Source organism: Aotus nancymaae, unplaced genomic scaffold (assembly GCF_030222135.1).
Source record: "Aotus nancymaae isolate 86718 unplaced genomic scaffold, 86718_ANA_hifiasm-v0.15.2.pri h1tg000111l, whole genome shotgun sequence".
NCBI classification, from domain to species: domain Eukaryota; kingdom Metazoa; phylum Chordata; class Mammalia; order Primates; family Aotidae; genus Aotus; species Aotus nancymaae.
The window spans coordinates 1,071,637-1,088,313 of NW_026988526.1; the positions used below are offsets into that span (position 1 = coordinate 1,071,637).

At 46.0% G+C, this 16,677-nt stretch overlaps 1 protein-coding gene across 10 annotated transcripts in view; it reads left to right on the top strand.

The window, feature by feature from the left end:
* Window positions 1-457: 457 nt before the first annotated feature.
* Window positions 458-16,677, top strand: part of LOC105713889 (transcription initiation factor TFIID subunit 1-like) — an 89,336-nt gene continuing 73,116 nt past the window's right edge. For 7 of the 10 annotated variants that reach the window (XR_010340584.1, XM_064370973.1, XM_064370966.1 and 4 more), the window contains exons 1-12: window positions 458-610; window positions 1,837-1,951; window positions 2,384-2,500; window positions 8,754-8,873; window positions 10,219-10,460; window positions 11,432-11,650; window positions 12,064-12,282; window positions 12,676-12,883; window positions 15,145-15,321; window positions 15,865-15,992; window positions 16,090-16,197; window positions 16,320-16,493. Coding sequence is in view for 9 of the 10 variants with exons in the window: in XM_064370973.1 (XP_064227043.1) it covers window positions 473-610; window positions 1,837-1,951; window positions 2,384-2,500; window positions 8,754-8,873; window positions 10,219-10,460; window positions 11,432-11,650; window positions 12,064-12,282; window positions 12,676-12,883; window positions 15,145-15,321; window positions 15,865-15,992; window positions 16,090-16,197; window positions 16,320-16,493 (1,965 nt within the window). In the remaining variant the exon portion in view is untranslated. The remainder of the gene's footprint in view (window positions 611-1,836; window positions 1,952-2,383; window positions 2,501-8,753; window positions 8,874-10,218; window positions 10,461-11,431; window positions 11,651-12,063; window positions 12,283-12,675; window positions 12,884-15,144; window positions 15,322-15,864; window positions 15,993-16,089; window positions 16,198-16,319; window positions 16,494-16,677) is intronic. The other 3 variants (XM_064370968.1, XM_064370972.1, XM_064370970.1) reach the window with 2 other exon arrangements.

Consider the following 16,677-nt stretch of genomic DNA (forward strand, 5'->3'; position numbering starts at 1 on the left):
GCCTCCTAGGAGTCCCCACGTCTGCTTTGGGGGTTCGAGTCTCACCCTGGGGGTCCAGGACGCCTACTAGGAGTCTCCACGTCTGCTTTGGGGATTCGAGTTTCACCCTGGGGGTCCAGGACCCCGGTTAGGGGTCCCCCAGTCTGCCTTGGGGGCTTGAGTCCAGCTCTGGGGGTCCCGGACGTCGTCCAGGGGTCCCCAAGTCTGCCTTGGGGGCCCCGGATGCCGCCCGGGGTTCCCCCGCGTCTGCCTTGGGGGTTCCCCCGCGTCTGCCTTGGGGGCTCGAGTACCACCTTGGGGGTCCCAGACGCTACCCAGGGGTCCTCACGTCTCCCTTGGGGGTTTGAGTGTCGTCCTGGGAGTCCCGGATGGCGCCCAGGAGTCCCCACGTTTGCCTTGGGAGCTTGAGTCTCGCCCTGGGGGTCCCGGACGCCTCCCAGGAGGCGATTTGTTGCTGTGGGCAGCAGCTACCATGTCTGCTGCCGCCATCATGTCAGACACGGATAGCGACGAAGACTCCGCTGGAGGCGGCCCGTTTTCTTTAGCCGGTTTCCTTTTCGGCAACATCAATGGAGCCGGGCAGCTGGAGGGGGAAAGCGTCTTGGATGAGGTGAGGGGGCGGGCGTGGGAACAGGGCTGGGGGTGGTGCGGCTAAGCAGAGTAAGGAGGTGCAGGGAGGAAAGGAGAGGGTGCTCAGGCAGCGAGAACAGAGGGCGCGGCTGACGCCGGGCAGGAGGATCCCGTCCTAGTGCGTGCGGGGGCAGCGTGGCGTGGGGGTGATCAGTTTTGGGCGCGGAGGGGCAGGAGAGAGCGTAAGGCGACCCCGGGACCAGGGGAGCAGGGGATGGTAGCTTTGGAGCTAGCGCTCTGCGGACCAGCCAGCAGGACACCTGCTCGTTTCCCTTACTGAGGTGGCTTCCCACCCGTAACCTTGGTTGGAGACTCGTGACACTGCCTGCCCTTCTGACATCGCTGAGCTGAGGTGGCTCTATAGGACCAGAACACTGGACAGGAGCTCCCTGCTCGTTTGGTTCCAGCCCCAGGCTTAAGACGGGGTGTTCCCAGCTCCCTGGCAGGCCTCCTGGTCCCAGTGCACGTTTTCGGTGATTCTCCCAGTGCCTTCACCGACATCCGTGAAACAGTGTCCTGCGCCCAAGTGAAACTCCCCGCCTTTACTTAGACCTCTTTTCTTTATTATTTTTTTTCTTTGAGACGGAATTTCGCTCTCATTACCCAGGCTGGAGTGCAATGGCGCGATCTCGGCTCACAGCAACCTCCGCCTCCTGGGTTCAGGCAATACTCCTGCCTCAGCCTCCCGAGTAGCTGGGACTACAGGCACGCGCCACCGTGCCCAGCTAATTTTTTGTATTTTCAGTAGAGGCGGGGTTTCACCATGTTGACCCGGATGGTCTCGATCTCTTGACCTCGTGATCCACCCGCCTCGGCCTACCAAAGTGCTGGGATGACAGGCGTGAGACTTAGACCCGTTTTCTTGAGCAGTAACGCTGTTGGCCGCCGTGGCCCCTCCTGTGCCGCAGGCGCCCGCGATACGTGGCCCGGACGAGCCCCTTCTTGCTGCCTCCAGTGCCACTGACCTCCCTGCCTCGGCCCTTATTCCGACAACGACTGTTCCATTCGTTCAGTCCTGGTAGTGGTTCTTTGATTCGTCTTCTCTTGTAGTAGTATACTTTAAAGTGTGACGGATGCAGCTAGCCTTGGTGTTGTAATAACGATCTGATTGATGCCTGGTTTGGTATATGTGTATTACAGTTCTTGAACGTGTTGCTCCTTTTGGCACACTGTAGGGTCCTTTTTCATGTGCTGTCCCTTTTTCAGGAGTGTAAGAAGCACTTGGCAGGCTTGGGGGCTTTGGGGCTGGGGAGCCTGATCACCGAACTCACGGCAAATGAAGAATTGGCTGGGACTGACGGTGCCTTGGTAAATGATGAAGGTGAAGTCTGGGTCGTGGGGAGTAGGCGGGGGAGGCGGCTGGCCACTTACTATACATGTACTTTTTTATGTGTGTGTGAGACGGAGTCTTTGTCGCCCAGGCTGGAGTGCAGTGGGCGATCTGGGTTGACTGCAGCCTCTGCCTCCCGGGTTCAAGCAATTCTGTCTCAGCCTCCCCAGTAGCTAGGACTACAGGCGCGTGCCACCACACCTGGCTAATTTTTGTATTTTTAGTAGAAATGGGGTTTCACCATATTGATCAGGCTGATCTCGAACTCCTGACCTCAGGTGATCCACCCGCCTGGGCCTCCCAAAGTGCTGAGATTACAGGTGTGAGCCACCGCGGCCAGCCTGTATGTACACTTTTAAATAGGATTTATCTGAGGGAGTGGGGGTCACTGCCGTTGCTGAGTTTCTCCCTGCTTTTTCATAGGGCGGATTAGGAGTACAGAAGATGCTGTGGACTATTCGGACGTTAACGAGGTGGCAGAAGATGAGAGTCGAAGATACCAGCAGACGATGGGGAGCTTGCAGCCCCTTTGCCACTCAGGTGATTTTTTAGTGTCACGGTTTGAGCATTCCAGTTTTGCTGTATAGTCCAGTATGGGCTCTCGTTTCCATGCCTGCTGTTGGCCATTGTTACTGTTCTCTATGCCTTTGCTTTGCTTCTCTCCCTTTGTCAGCTCAGTTCCAAGTAGCTGCTGTCTTTCTTTGTGTGTGTTCTGGCCAGTCTTAACCATACTTAATGAGGTTGTTCCTCGTACTGTTCAGTCCTGAATTCTTGGTTAATTCAGGTAGCTTCCTTGTCACCTGGAGTTTGAGACCAGCCTGACTAACGTGGAGAAATCCTGTCTCTAATAAAAAATACAAAATTAGCCGGGTGTGGTGGCACATGCCTGTGATCCCAGCTGCTCGGGAGGCTGAGGCAGGAGAATTGCTTGAAGCCAGGAGGCGGAGGTTGTGGTGAGCAGAGATGGTACCATTGCGCGAAACTCCTTCTCAAAAACAAACAATGAACTTTTTTTTTTTTTTTTTTTTTGAGACAGAGTGTCTCACTCTGTTGCCCAGGCTAGAGCGCAGTGGCACGATCTTGGCTCACTGCAACCTCTGCCTCCCGGTTTGAAGTGATTCTCCTACTTCAGCCTCCTGAGTAGCTGGGATTACAGGGGCTTGCCATCACGCCCAGCTACTTTTTTTGTATTTTTAGTAGATCAGGGGTTTTGCCATGTTGGCCAGGCTGATTTCGAACTCCTGACCTCAAGTGATCTGCTTCCCTAAGCCTCCATAAGTGTTAGGATTACAGGTGTGAGCCACCCACACCGGGCCCAAAACAATGAACTTAATACTGGGTTGCAAATAGGTTTCTTTTTCCCTGTTGGTACAAGGTGCTACATTGTAGAATCAGAATGTCAGACTTAAAAGAGAGTCATTAAGTGGAAGGAGTCTTAGCAATTATTTATTCGTAATCTCTAATAGGAAAAGAAAACTTGAACTTTAGAGAACTTTACAATAAAATGTGGAATTTTATCAAAAGTTACGCAGTTAGCTAGTGGTAGACTCTAACTTAGTTCATTAGACATTGTTTGAGCACTTGTTGTGTACTCTAAACTGTGATAGGCTGTGTGTTTCAAAGATAATGAGGTTGGCTGGGTGTGGTGGCTTAGGCCTGTAATCTCAGCACTTCGGGAGGCTGAGGCAGGCAGATCACTTGAGGCCAGGAGTTTGAGACCAGCCTGGCCAACATGGAGAAACCCCGTCTCTACTAAAAATACAAAAATTAGCTGGGCATGTTGGTGCACACTTGTAGTTCTAGCTACTGGGGAAGCTGAGGTATGAGAATTGCTTGAACCCAGGAGGCAGAGGTTGCAGTGAGCTGAGGTCACGCTGCTGCATTCCACCCTGGGCGACAGGAGTCAGACCCTGTCTCAAAAACAGATAATGAATTGCATTTTCTGATCTTGAGAATTAGTGGTCTGGAATCTAGGGCTATTGGTCCATAGTTCATTCTTTGCACTGCTCTGTTCCCTCACTGCCTTCAACTTTTTTTTCTTTTTTTTTTTTAAAGACGGGGTTTCACCATGTTGGTCAGGGTGGTCTTGAACTCCCGACCTCAGGTGATACGCCCGCCTTGGCCTCCAGAGTGCTTGGATTACAGGCGTGAGCCACCACGCCCGGCCGAAACTTTTCTTCTCCTGAGACGGAATCTCACTGTGGCACTCAGGCTGGAGTGCAGCGGCACAATCTCGGCTCACTGCAACCTCTGCCTACCTGGTTCAAGTGATTCTACCGCCTCAGCCTCCCCAGTAGCTGGACTACAGGCATGCACCACCACACACGGCTAATTTTTTTTTTGTATTTTTAGTAGAGAGACGAAGTTTTGCCATGTTGGCCAGGCTGTTCTTGAACACCTGACCTCGGGTGATCCTCCCACCTCAGCCTCCCAAAGTGCTAGGATTACAGGCATGAGCCACTGCACCCGGCCTGCCTGAAGTTTTTCTATGAAGTTGCTTGTTATTTATTCATTATCCACCTCTTTGAACTAGATTTCAGTCTGCTGATAAATGAGGATGACACTTTGGTAAATACTTGAACTTAGTTTTTTTGGGACCAATTGGTGGATTTGAGTGCTGTTTATATGAAAAGAATTAACTGTACTGCATATATAAGAAGTAATCTATGAAAAATGGAAGATATAAGCCCTACCTTTAAGAATATCGTTATCTTGTGGAAAAGATGACGTAAACAAATGCAAAACAATTATTCACAGTAAAACAAACCAAGTGTGAGCTCATGTTTCTGTATATAGAGTGTTACATTTAGTTTTGATGAGCTGCCAGAATAGGTGAGTCAACAGCTGTCATTTTTGAGCGCCCTTACTGAGGGGAGTTGGTGGCAGTTATTATTCTCAGTAGGAGTTATAATTCCTAGGTTTGTGTTTGTTGTCTTGACTAGGGATGGTAAGGAAAAGGCTGAGAGTTTCCCTAGGTCAGTTTTATGAGTTAACTTTCTGGAAAAGGAGGATGCTACATCTGATAGAATCTCAGTACTCCGGGATGCTGATTTCCAAGTTCTCTTGTCCTCTGGAGTGTCTTCACCTATACCCTTAGCTTTTTCCTTCCTTGGTATTGGCTCCTTTGCGTGGCTTGATTTACAAGGGTGCTTCTTTGGAATAATTGGAAGTGGGTATAGATTGTTAATAAAGTTTTCATGGAGGTGAATTTTGAGTAAAATCTTGAAGGCGAGGCAAGGTTTGGTGGAGAAGGAGCAGCAGGGTATTTTGGTTTGGAAACATGGCTTGTTTAAAGATTTGGAGATATTTAGAAATAAGCAAGTAGTGTGTGTTGAGGTGGTTTTTGGCCAGTAAAGTTTTCTTGAAAGGAGTAGAAAACATGCCGCCAAATAACAAGAACCAAGGCTAGAGCAGTCTCACAGTAGCTTTCTGTATGCATTACTTGGGTTTTGATGCCATAAGGAATTGTGAACCAACATAGATTGTTGAGTGAGAGGTAGGATGGTGTAATGAAAAGAAAAGGACTTTGGAGTCAAAGTGTTCTAGGCTTAGAGTGTCATAGGTTCAAATTCCAACTCCATATTTAGTATGACCCTGAGCAGGTTGCTCAATCTTTGAGGCTTGGATTTCTCATTTGTAATAATTTCTCAGTTTTCTTGTCTGTAGTAAAGGTGATCATAGTTACATTAATAATACTTTTGTGAGATTTAAGTTCATTATCACATGATGTGAAAAGACGTAGTATAATGTTATAGTAACAAAAGGGAATTTAAAAGAGATAAAGGATATTTCAGTGTTTTAGAAGGTACAGTTGTTAAATATCTGAGTAGAAAGATTCTTTAGGAAGCAGAAGAGTGGTGGAATTGTAGAGGAGGTAAATTAGGGCCGCATATGTAGATTTGGGTTTAATCTAGGTGAACGTGATTCTTTTTTTCTTTTTTGAGACAGAGTCGCACTCTGTTGCCTAGGCTGGAGTGCAATGGTGCGATCTTTGCTCACTGCAACCTTCGACTCCCTAGTTCAAGCGATTCTCTTGCCTCAGCTTCCCAAGTAGCTGGGATTACAGATGACCGCCACAATGCCCGGCTAATTTTTTTCTATTTTTAGTAGAGATGGCATTTCTCCATGTTGTCCAGGCCGGTTTTGAACTCCTGACCTCAGGTGATCCACCCGCCTCGGCCTCCCAAAGTGGTGAGAGTACAGGTGTGAGCCACCGTGCCCAGCCAGGTGATTCTTGAGAAAGGCAATAGGGAATGTGTAGGGGAATAAAAGCAGAGTCTTCAGGACCAAGTCTTGAGTGATGTCAATGGTTAAAGGGTTGTGAAAAGAGTAATAAACTGCAGATAGTAGACAGAAAAAGTGTGTAATCTCTCATTTGAGAGATGAGAAGAAAGACCAATCTTACGGGAAACTGACAAAGTGAGAAGATTCAATTCAATTATGAGATTGAACAGTATGAATTTTTTTTTTTTTGAGATGGAGTATTGCTCTGTCACCCAGGCACAATCTCAGTTCACTGCAACCTCTGCCTCCTGGGTTCAAGCTGTTCTGTCTCAGCTTCCCCTAGTAGCTGGGATAACAGTTGCCTTCAACTATGCCTGGCTAATTTTCGTATTTTTAATAGAGACAGGGTTTCGCCATGTTTTCAGACTGGTCTCAAGCTCCTGACCTCAGTTGATCCACTGCCTTAGCCCCCAAAATGCTGGGATTATAGGTGTGAGCCACCGTGCCCAGCCCAGTATGAAAATTCTAAAAAATATATGGTCAGGTGGCCTAGCGTGGTGGCTCACTCTTGTAATCCAAGCACTTTAGAGGCCGAGGCGGGCGGATCACCTGAGGTTGGGCGTTCAAGACCAGCCTGACCAACATGGTGAAACCCCGTCTTAAAAAGAAAAAAAAATGTTTTAAGTTAAAAAGATTTAAAAAAAAATAATATATATGTATATACACGTGTGTATATATATACATGTGTGTGTATATATATACATATATATATGTGGTTAGGAAGGGAGCAAACGTTTCAGACGGCTCTTGGAAGCTTTTTCACATGTTTCATATGTTTCATATGTATGATTTTTTTTTTTTTTTTTTTTAATTTGAGACGAAGTCTCTGTTGCCAGGCTGAAGTGCAGTGATGCTATCTCCGCTCACTGCAGTCTTTGCCTCCTGGGTTCAAGTGATTGTCCTGCTTCAGCCTCCTGAGTAGCTGGGACTACAGACATGTACCACCACTCCCAACTAATTTTTTGTATTTTTAGTAGAGATGGGGTTTCACCATGTCGACCAGGATGGTCTTCATCTCTTTACCTCATGATCTGCCTGCCTTGGCCTCCCAAAGTGCTGGGATTACAGGTGTGAACCACGGCACCTGGCCTTTGTTTTTGTTTTGAGACACAGTTTTACTCTGTTGCCCAGGCTGGAGTGCAATGGTGCCGTCTTACCTCACTGCAGCCTCCCCCTCCCGGTTCAAGTGATTCTCATGCCTCATCCTCCCAAGTAGCTCAGATTACAGGCACATGCCACCACTCCTGGCTAATTTTTTTTTTTCCACACACCCAGGCTTGAGCACAATGGTCCCATGTCTGCTCACTGCAATCTCCATCTCCTGGCTTCAAGCGATTCCCCAGCCTCAGCCTCTGAGTAGTTGGGATTATGGACGCCCACCACCATGTCCAGCTAATTTTTGTATTTTTAGTAGAGATGGGGTTTTACCATGTTGGCCGGGCTGGTCTCGAGCTCCTGACCTCAGGTGATCTGCCCATCTCAGCCTCCCAGAGTGCTGGGATTACAGGCGTGAGCCACTGCGCCTGGCCAATTTTTGAATTTTTGGTAGAGACGGGGTTTCATCATGTTTGCCAGGCTGATCTCAGAACTGCTGACCTCAGGTGATCTGCCCGCCTCAGCCTTCCCAAAGTGCTGGTGTGAGCCACCATCCCCAGCCATCCTATCTTGTATGAAATATATATATTTTAATTAATTAATTAATTTTTTTGAGACGGAGTTTCACTCTTGTTGCCCAGGCTGGAGTGCAGTGGCACGATCTCGGCTCACTGCAACCTCCACCTACTGGGTTCAAGTGATTGTCCTGCTTCAGCCTTCTGAGTAGCTGGGATTATAGACGCCCGCCACGATGCCCAGTTAATTTTTTGTATTTTTAGTAGACACGGGGTTTCTCCATGTTGGCCAGGCTGGTCTCGAACTCCTGACCTCAGGTGATCCACCTGCCTCAGCCTGTCAAAGTGCTGGGATTACAGATGTGAGCCACCATGCCTGGCCTTGTGTGAGATATTATACATACTGTTACAGCAATTGACTTGTACCTCAACATCATCTCTTTCTGAAGGTTAAAGCTGCATTTCGTGTGTGTATGTGTGTGTAAACTATTTTGAGGCAGGGTCTTGCTCTGTCACACGATCACTGCTCATCAAAGCCTTGACCTCCTGTGCTCAAACTGTCCTCCCACCTCAGCCTCCTGAGTAGCTGGTACTATAGGTGTGTCCCACCACACCTGGCTAATTTTTGTATTTTTTGTAGAGATAGGGTTTCTCCATGTTGTCTAGGCTGGTCTGAGCTTCTGGGCTCAAGCGATCTGCCCGTCTTGGCCTCCCTAAGTGCTGGGATTACAGGTGTGAGCGACCGTGCCTGGCCCTCACCTTGCTTTTTCCACTTTGTGTTCCTAAGGGATATGTATAGTGCTTCATGTGGTGCTTTTAAGTTCTTGAGTGGCAAGGAAGCTTAAGGCAGCTGTATAACGTTTTGGATGTTGGGGAGATCACGTTCTTGCGTTTTTTAGATTATGATGAAGATGACTATGATGCTGATTGTGAAGACATTGATTGCAAGTTGATGCCTCCTCCACCTCCACCCCTGGGACCAATGAAGAAGGATAAAGACCAGGATGCTATTACCAGTGGTAAGTAGAAGTAGAAATTGTCTGCTTTTGTCTTAGGAGCAAGTTTCCATTCATAGGTCCAGGCCTGCGGCACACACATGAGGGACAAACTCAAGCTTATACGAAAGGACAAAACTTGTAGAAATAATTTATACAATTTCAAATTTTAGTATAAAAGGGAAGTTTACTTTCAAAACACTTGGCAACAGTATTTTCACATATGCTCAAGAAGTAGTAGTTTAGTCAGTGCTTCTCACATCTGGCTACCCATCAGAATCACTTAAGAGTATTTTTTTTTTTCTTTTGAAATGGAGTCTCACTCTGTCGTCCAGGCTGTAGCGCAGTGGCCCGATCTTGGCTCACTGCAACCTCTGCCTCCTGGGTTCAAGCAATTCTCCTGCCTGAGCCTCCCAAGTAGCTGGGACTACAGGTGCCCACCACCATGGCCAGCTAAATTTTGCATTTTCAGTAGAGACGGGGTTTCACTGCGTTGGCCAGGCTGGTCTTAAACTCCTGACCTCAGGTGATCCGTCCGCCTTGACCTCCTAAAAAGTGCTGTGATTACAGGAGTGAGCCAGTGCACCCAGCCCACTTAAGAGTCTTTAAAACAGCTGGGTGTGGTGTTTTAGCCGACAAAACACCTTAACACTCCTGGCTGCCAAACAATGTTAATGTCCTGTGGGTTTAAAAAAATTCTGCAGCTCATGGGTCTCTGAACTAGGACTACCTGACTGGTATAAAGTATTAAATAGTTTTCCTAGTGCTCACAACGTTAGTTACAATATGGGTCCCTTAACAGAAAGTAGGGCCAGGCGTGGTGGCTCACCCCTGTAATCCCAGCACTTTGGGAGGCTGAGATGGGCAGATCATTTGAGGTCAGGAGTTTGAGACCAGCCTGGCCAAGATGGTGAGACCCCCATGTCTCTACTGAAAATACAAAAATTAGCAGATGTGGTGACGCATGCCTGTAATCCCAGCTACTCGGGAGGCTGAGGCAGTAGAATCACTTGAACCTGGGAGACGGAGGTTTCAGTGAGCTGAGATCTCACCACTGCACTCCAGCCTGTGCGACAGAATAGAACTCTGCCTCAAAAAAACAAAGCAAAACGGAAAGTAGTAAACGTAGTAATAGTATTTGTTTCCTCATCACAACCCTAAGGTACCAGGTACATGGTGAGTTGGGGCATGATGGGAGATAACAAGTTGGAATGAGTTTTCTGGGTTGCGTACTAGTATTTTGATTTGGGTGCTAGGTACTATATCTCCTGGCATGGAGCTCTGTGTATAACCTAAAGTGGGTGTTTATGGAATTTGAGGACATATGTTCACAGTTACATGCCAAAGGGGTCTCTCTTCCTTGTTGCAGTGTCTGAAAATGGAGAAGGCATCATCTTGCCCTCCATCATTGCCCCTTCCTCTTTGGCCTCAGAGAAAATGGACTTCAGTAGTTCCTCTGACTCAGAATCTGAGATGGGACCTCAGGAAGCAGCACAGGCAGAATCTGAGGATGGAAAGCTGACCCTTCCTCTGGCTGGGATTATGCAGCACGATGCCACCAAGCTGTTGCCAAGTGTCACAGAACTTTTTCCAGAATTTCGACCTGGAAAGGTATGTTCTATGGTGAATACCTACATTGCAAACCGTTGACCTCTTCCAGATAATGATTTTTGTTGTTAAGATGCTGAGTATGGAGCTTTTCACACTGTTAAGTCGTCGTCTTTTTTTTTTTGGAGACCGAGTCTGGCTCTGTCGCCCAGGCCGGAGTGCAGTGGCACGATCTTGGCTCAGTGCACCCTCCACCTCTTGCATTCAGGTGATTCTCCTTCCTCAGCCTCTGGAGTAGCTGGGATTACAGGCACCCGCCACCATGCCCGGCTAATTTTTGTATTTTAGTAGAGACAGAGTTTCACCGTGGGTCTTGAACTCCTGACCTGGTGATCTACCTGCCTTAGCCTCCCAAAGTGCTGGGATTATAGGCGTGAGCCACTACGCCCAGCCCAGGTTTTTTTTTTTTTTAAAGTTGTATATATTGTTAGTAAATAGATTTTATACTGTTTGGAAATTTCCCTGTTATCTTAAAAGAAGTAGTGTAGGCCAGGCGCGGTGGCTCATGCCTGTAGTCCCAGCACTTTGGGAGGCCAAGGTGGGTGGATCACCTGAGGTCACGAGTTCGAGACCAGCCTGACCAACATGGTGAAACCCCGTCTCTACTAAAAAATACAAAAATTAGCTGGGCATGGTGGCATGCGCCTGTAATCCCAGCTACTCAGGAGGCTGAGACAGGAGAATCGCTGGAACCCGGGAGGTAGAGGCTGCAGTGAGCCGAGATCGCACCCTTGCACTCCAGCCTGGGTGACAGAGCAAGACTCCATCTCAAAAAAACAAAACAAAAAAAAAAGAAGTCCAAATTATTAAGGAAACTCCTTTACTTTCTTGTTAGATGTTACAAGTCTGAATGCAGCACTCCCTTATTTCTCCCCCACAGTTGAGTAGGTCTCAAGGGAGTTTTCAGGTGCAGATGATGCTGTTTTCCTATCTGACTTTGAGTCTCTGTCATAGCAATGTGTTCTGTGTTCTAGGTATTACGCTTCCTACGTCTTTTTGGACCAGGGAAGAATGTCCCATCTGTTTGGCGGAGTGCTCGGAGAAAGAGGAAAAGGAAGCACCGTGAGCTGATACAGGAAGAACAGATCCAGGAGGTGGGATGCTCAGTAGAATCGGAAGTCAGCCAGAGGTCTCTGTGGAACTACGACTATGCTCCAGCACCACCTCCAGAGCGGTGTCTCTCTGATGATGAAGTAGGCAGAGTAGAGACCTGGGATTAAGGCCTATGAGAGGAACAAATGAATTCAATGAATTCTCCCTAGCTTATTTCTAAATCGTAAATAGCATCATAGCAGGTAGAATTCTGTGCTAATTCTCAGGGAGTAATCATGGGTTCAGTCTCAGTGGCTGTCCCTTCCCTGTTTGGGAAGAAAAATGTTTGGTGAAATAGCGGGGTATGAGGGGGGTGTTTGGTGATATGCTGCTGCGAAGGTTTGATTGATAGGTGGAATGTGCTATGATACACCTCCATTGTTTACATTCTAACTCCAGGTAAATCATCCTTACGGTTTCTCTAAGTTCCCCAGCTGACTGTTAACTCGCTATAGCCTTAGGATATCTGGGATCAGAAAATTTCTCCCTGCTCAACTTCCTTCTTCTGTTACAGATCACGATGATGGCTCCTGTGGAGTCCAAATTTTCCCAGTCAACTGGAGATAGAGATAAAGTGACAGATACTAAACCACGAGTGGCTGAGTGGCGTTATGGGCCTGCCCGACTGTGGTATGATATGCTGGGTGTCCCTGAAGATGGCAGTGGGTTTGACTATGGCTTCAGACTGAAAAAGACAGAACATGAACCTGTGATAAAATCTAGAATGGTAGAGGTGAGTAACACTGGTATGTAAAAAAAGAATCAGTGTACTCAGGGTCCTATCACTCTTACTGACCTTACATTTTAATTGGGGAGATGTTGGGTAGGGTTTCTTTGGTGGGAGATTTAGGTATCTCAGCCTTTTATTTGGTATGGTATGTCACCCTGGTAACTAGGCCCTATTCTAAGGATTCTGTTTGTGAAGTGAGTGCTGTGCCAGACTAGGAGTGGGAAGAGGCAAATATTCCTCCATTATCAGGTGGTTGTTTCAAGTAAAGGACCACATATAACAAAAAGTAATAAGAAAAAAAAAAAGACCACTTATGATGTGTCTAATATATCTCTAATGTGGACACTTTGACCAGTGACCAATCAAGAATGTCTTTTTCCTTCCCTACGTCTACAGGAATTTAGGAAACTTGAGGAAAGCAATGGCACTGATCTTCTGGCTGATGAAAACTTCCTGATGGTGACACAGCTGCATTGGGAGGATGACATTATCTGGGATGGGGAGGATGTCAAACACAAAGGGACAAAACCTCAGCGTGCAAGCCTGGCAGGCTGGCTTCCTTCTAGCATGACTAGGACTGCTATGGCTTACAATGTTCAGCAAGGTGTGCTTCCGTGCGAACTGTGTCTAGCATATACTGCCCTTAATCTTAGTCACCATAAGTGGGCTTAGCCGCAATTTTTTTTTTTTTTTTTTTGAGACGGGGTTTCCCTCTTGTTGCCCCAGCTGGAGTGCAGTGACAACGATCTGGGCTCACCACAGCCTCTGCCTCTTGAGTTCAAGCATTCTGCCTCAGCCTCCTGAGTAGCTGGGATTGCAGGCATGCACCACCATGCCCCGCTAATTTTTGTATTTTTAGTAGGAATGGGATTTCTCCATGTTGGTCAGGCTGGTCTCGAACTCCTAACCTCAGGTGATCACCTGCTTCAGCCTCCCAAAGTGCTGGGATTACAGGCGTGAGCCACCACGCCTGGCCTCAAGTTAAATATCTTTCTGAACTATAACAGTATTTTATAGTATATTTTTGTTTCCCACGTCCCTTTGTATTTAGAATTTGAGGGTTTCTTTTTTTTCTCCTTAAATGGGTGTTTTTTTTTTTTTTTTTAAGGTATGCCATCCTTAATGTAAAAAATTTTGAAAATAGTATAGCATAAAGAAAATCACTGTTAATCTCTCTGGAGATTATCAACTGTTAATTTTTGGTATATTTTCAATGTTCTGTGTATGTAGTTGAGCTCATTTCTATAGGTACAGTTTTGTATACTGTGCTTTTCACTTAATACTTTTTTCTCTTTTATTTTTTATTTCTTACTGAGACAAGGTCTCACCTTGTTGCCCAGATTGGTTTCAAACTCCTGGATTCAAGTGATCCTTCTGCCTTGGCCTCCCAAAGTGCTGGGATTACAAGGATTACAAGCAAGAACCACCCCACCCAGCCACATAAATAAAAATTTATCTGTCATTTAGAGTTTTTTTTTTTTTTTTTTTTTTTTTTTAACTCGGGCAGTCAGCTTCCTCAGGTTGAACATTTAGAGTTCTTTATAAAAATGTTTAATAACATGGGAAACTCATTTTAATTAAATTACTGTTTTTTGTAGAGGTAGAGTCTTGCTGTGTTGCTCAGGCTGGACTGAACTCCTGTGCTCAAGTGATCCTCCTGCCTCAGCCTCCCGAGTAGCTGAGACTTGGGGTGCATACTACCACACCTGGCTTGAGAAACTCATTTTAAATGAAAAGAAACACGATATGAAACAACATAGAAGATACCCTATTAGTGTAAATGAAAAAAAGAAAGCTGTATAAACAGAAAGCTAGATTACTTTTGTAATTTGGTGGAAAAACAAAAATGTCTAGGTTTTTTTTTGTTGTTGAGACAAGAGTCTGCCCAGGCTGGAATGCATTGGCGTGATCTTGGCTCACTGCAACGTCTGCCTCCCGGGTTGGAGTAATTGTTGGGCCTCAGCCTCTCGAGGAGCTGGGATTACAGGCATGTGCCACTGCCCAGCTAATTTTTGTATTTTTAGCAGAGATGGGGGTTTTACCAGGTTGGCCAGGCTGGTCTGCAAGTCCTGATCTCAAGTGATTGGCCTGCCTTGGGTTCCCAAAGTGTTGGGGTTACAGGCGTGAGCCACTGCCCCGGGATACAAAAATGTCTAATTTTTAAAACCTAAGACTTTTTCCCTTTCATTCTGCCCACTTTATGAGTTGTGTGTTATTATGAACGTTTCATAATTTATTTATTGATAGATGTTGTATTTGTTAATACAGTTGACTACCATTTGTTGTTAACATACTTTACCATATCATTTATTATCATAATTTAACCAGTTCCTTCTTAAACATTTAGACTATTTAAATTTGAACTATTAGAAACAATACTGCAATGAACATTTTTGACTACAACATTATTTTATTGATTGATCGATTGATTGAGATGAAGTTTCACTCTTGTTGGCTCAGGCTAGAGTGCAATGGCATGATCTCAGCTCACTGCATCCTTTGCCTCCCGAGTTCAAGTGATTCTCCTGCCTCAGCCTCCTGAGTAGCTGGGATTACAGGCATGCATTACCATGCCCAGCTCATTTTTGTATTTTTTTGTGGAGACAGGATTTCACCATGTTGGTCAGGCTGGTCTCGAACTCCTGACCTGAGGTGATCAACCCACCTCGGCCTCCTAAAATGCTGGGATTACAGGCGTGAGCCATGTGTCCGGCCTGCAACATTGAGAAATAGGCGGTGTAGGTTCTTTTTTAGTGGGCGCATGAGTAACTCTACTAACATTGACTTTTTTTTATCTTTGCCAGAATCTTGATTGAAAGGGGCATAAATGTTTTCTGCTATATTTTCTCCTTGTGTTTTAACTAGGTTTTGCAGCCACTCTGGATGATGACAAACCTTGGTACTCCATTTTTCCCATTGACAATGAGGATCTGGTATATGGACGCTGGGAAGACAGTATCATTTGGGATGCTCAGGCCATGCCCCGGCTGTTGGAACCTCCTGTTTTGACACTTGATCCCAATGATGAGAACCTCATTTTGGGTATATTACTGGCAGAGGCCAGTGTTCTTTCTCCTTTGGCAACTTGCTGTTAAATGTCAAGGAACAGGAGGAAATCAGAAGGGTTGCAGAAGATTAGGACTAGAAACTTGTAGGTAGCGGCTTGAGAGAGCCAAGTTTTGACTGTTCATATTACTTGTGTATATGCTTAGGGAACACTCATGCAGGAATGTTAGAAAGTTGTAACTTTGAGATGTCAAGAGTATAGTGTATTCAGTTAGTGAATCATGGACTAGAAACTTCCAGGTAGCAGTTTGAGAGAGCAGAGTTGTGACTGTTTATATTTTTTGTGTATTGCTTAGGAAAAACTCATGTAGGAATGTTGGAAAGTAGTACTTCTGAGATGTCAGGTGTGTAGTTCAGTTAGTGGATCATGGACTAGAAGTGATTTGGGTTGGGATGAAAGACCTAGTTAAGAACTTCATTGGGACATCCACCACCTTAAAAAAGAGAACTGGAAACTTGTCTGTAGGAAAGGTGAATATTCAGGGATAGCAACTCAAGTGATTTTTGTTTTATCCTCAGAAATTCCTGATGAGAAGGAAGAGGCCACCTCTAACTCCCCCTCCAAGGAGAGTAAGAAGGAGTCATCTCTGAAGAAGAGTCGAATTCTCTTAGGGAAAACAGGAGTCATCAAGGAGGAACCACAGCAGGTGTGTGAAGAAAAAAGGGACTTGGTGTTTAGAAGAATAAAGAAAGGTAATAGGGAAGGGTAGTCTGACTAAGATTTGTTTGATGATCTATCATTAGAACATGTCTCAGCCAGAAGTGAAAGATCCGTGGAATCTCTCCAATGATGAGTATTATTACCCCAAGCAACAGGGTCTTCGAGGCACCTTTGGAGGGAATATTATCCAGGTACAAATAGTGTCTTTTCTGTGATAGAGGAGAACCCCGTGGCTTGGTTCTGACGGAGGATATGGGAAAATCTTATTCAGGCTGGAATTAGCTAATTGTAACCCTTCTGTTTCCTGTTTTAGCACTCAATTCCTGCTGTGGAGTTACGGCAGCCCTTCTTTCCCACCCACATGGGGCCCATCAAACTCCGGCAGTTCCATCGCCCGCCTCTGAAAAAGTACTCATTTGGGGCTCTGTCTCAGCCAGGTCCCCACTCAGTCCAACCTTTGCTAAAGCACATCAAAAAAAAGGCCAAGGTATAGTTGAATTCTGGTTAGGAAACAGCTATAAAGGATATTGGGATATAAATTAGGAAAATGTACTGGATATTAGATGGTATTAGGGAGTTGGTTGTTAGATGTGATAGAATGTTATTTTGGTTATTTAGGAGAGAATGTCTTTATTGTTAAGTGATGCATGTGAAAATATTTAAAGGTGAGG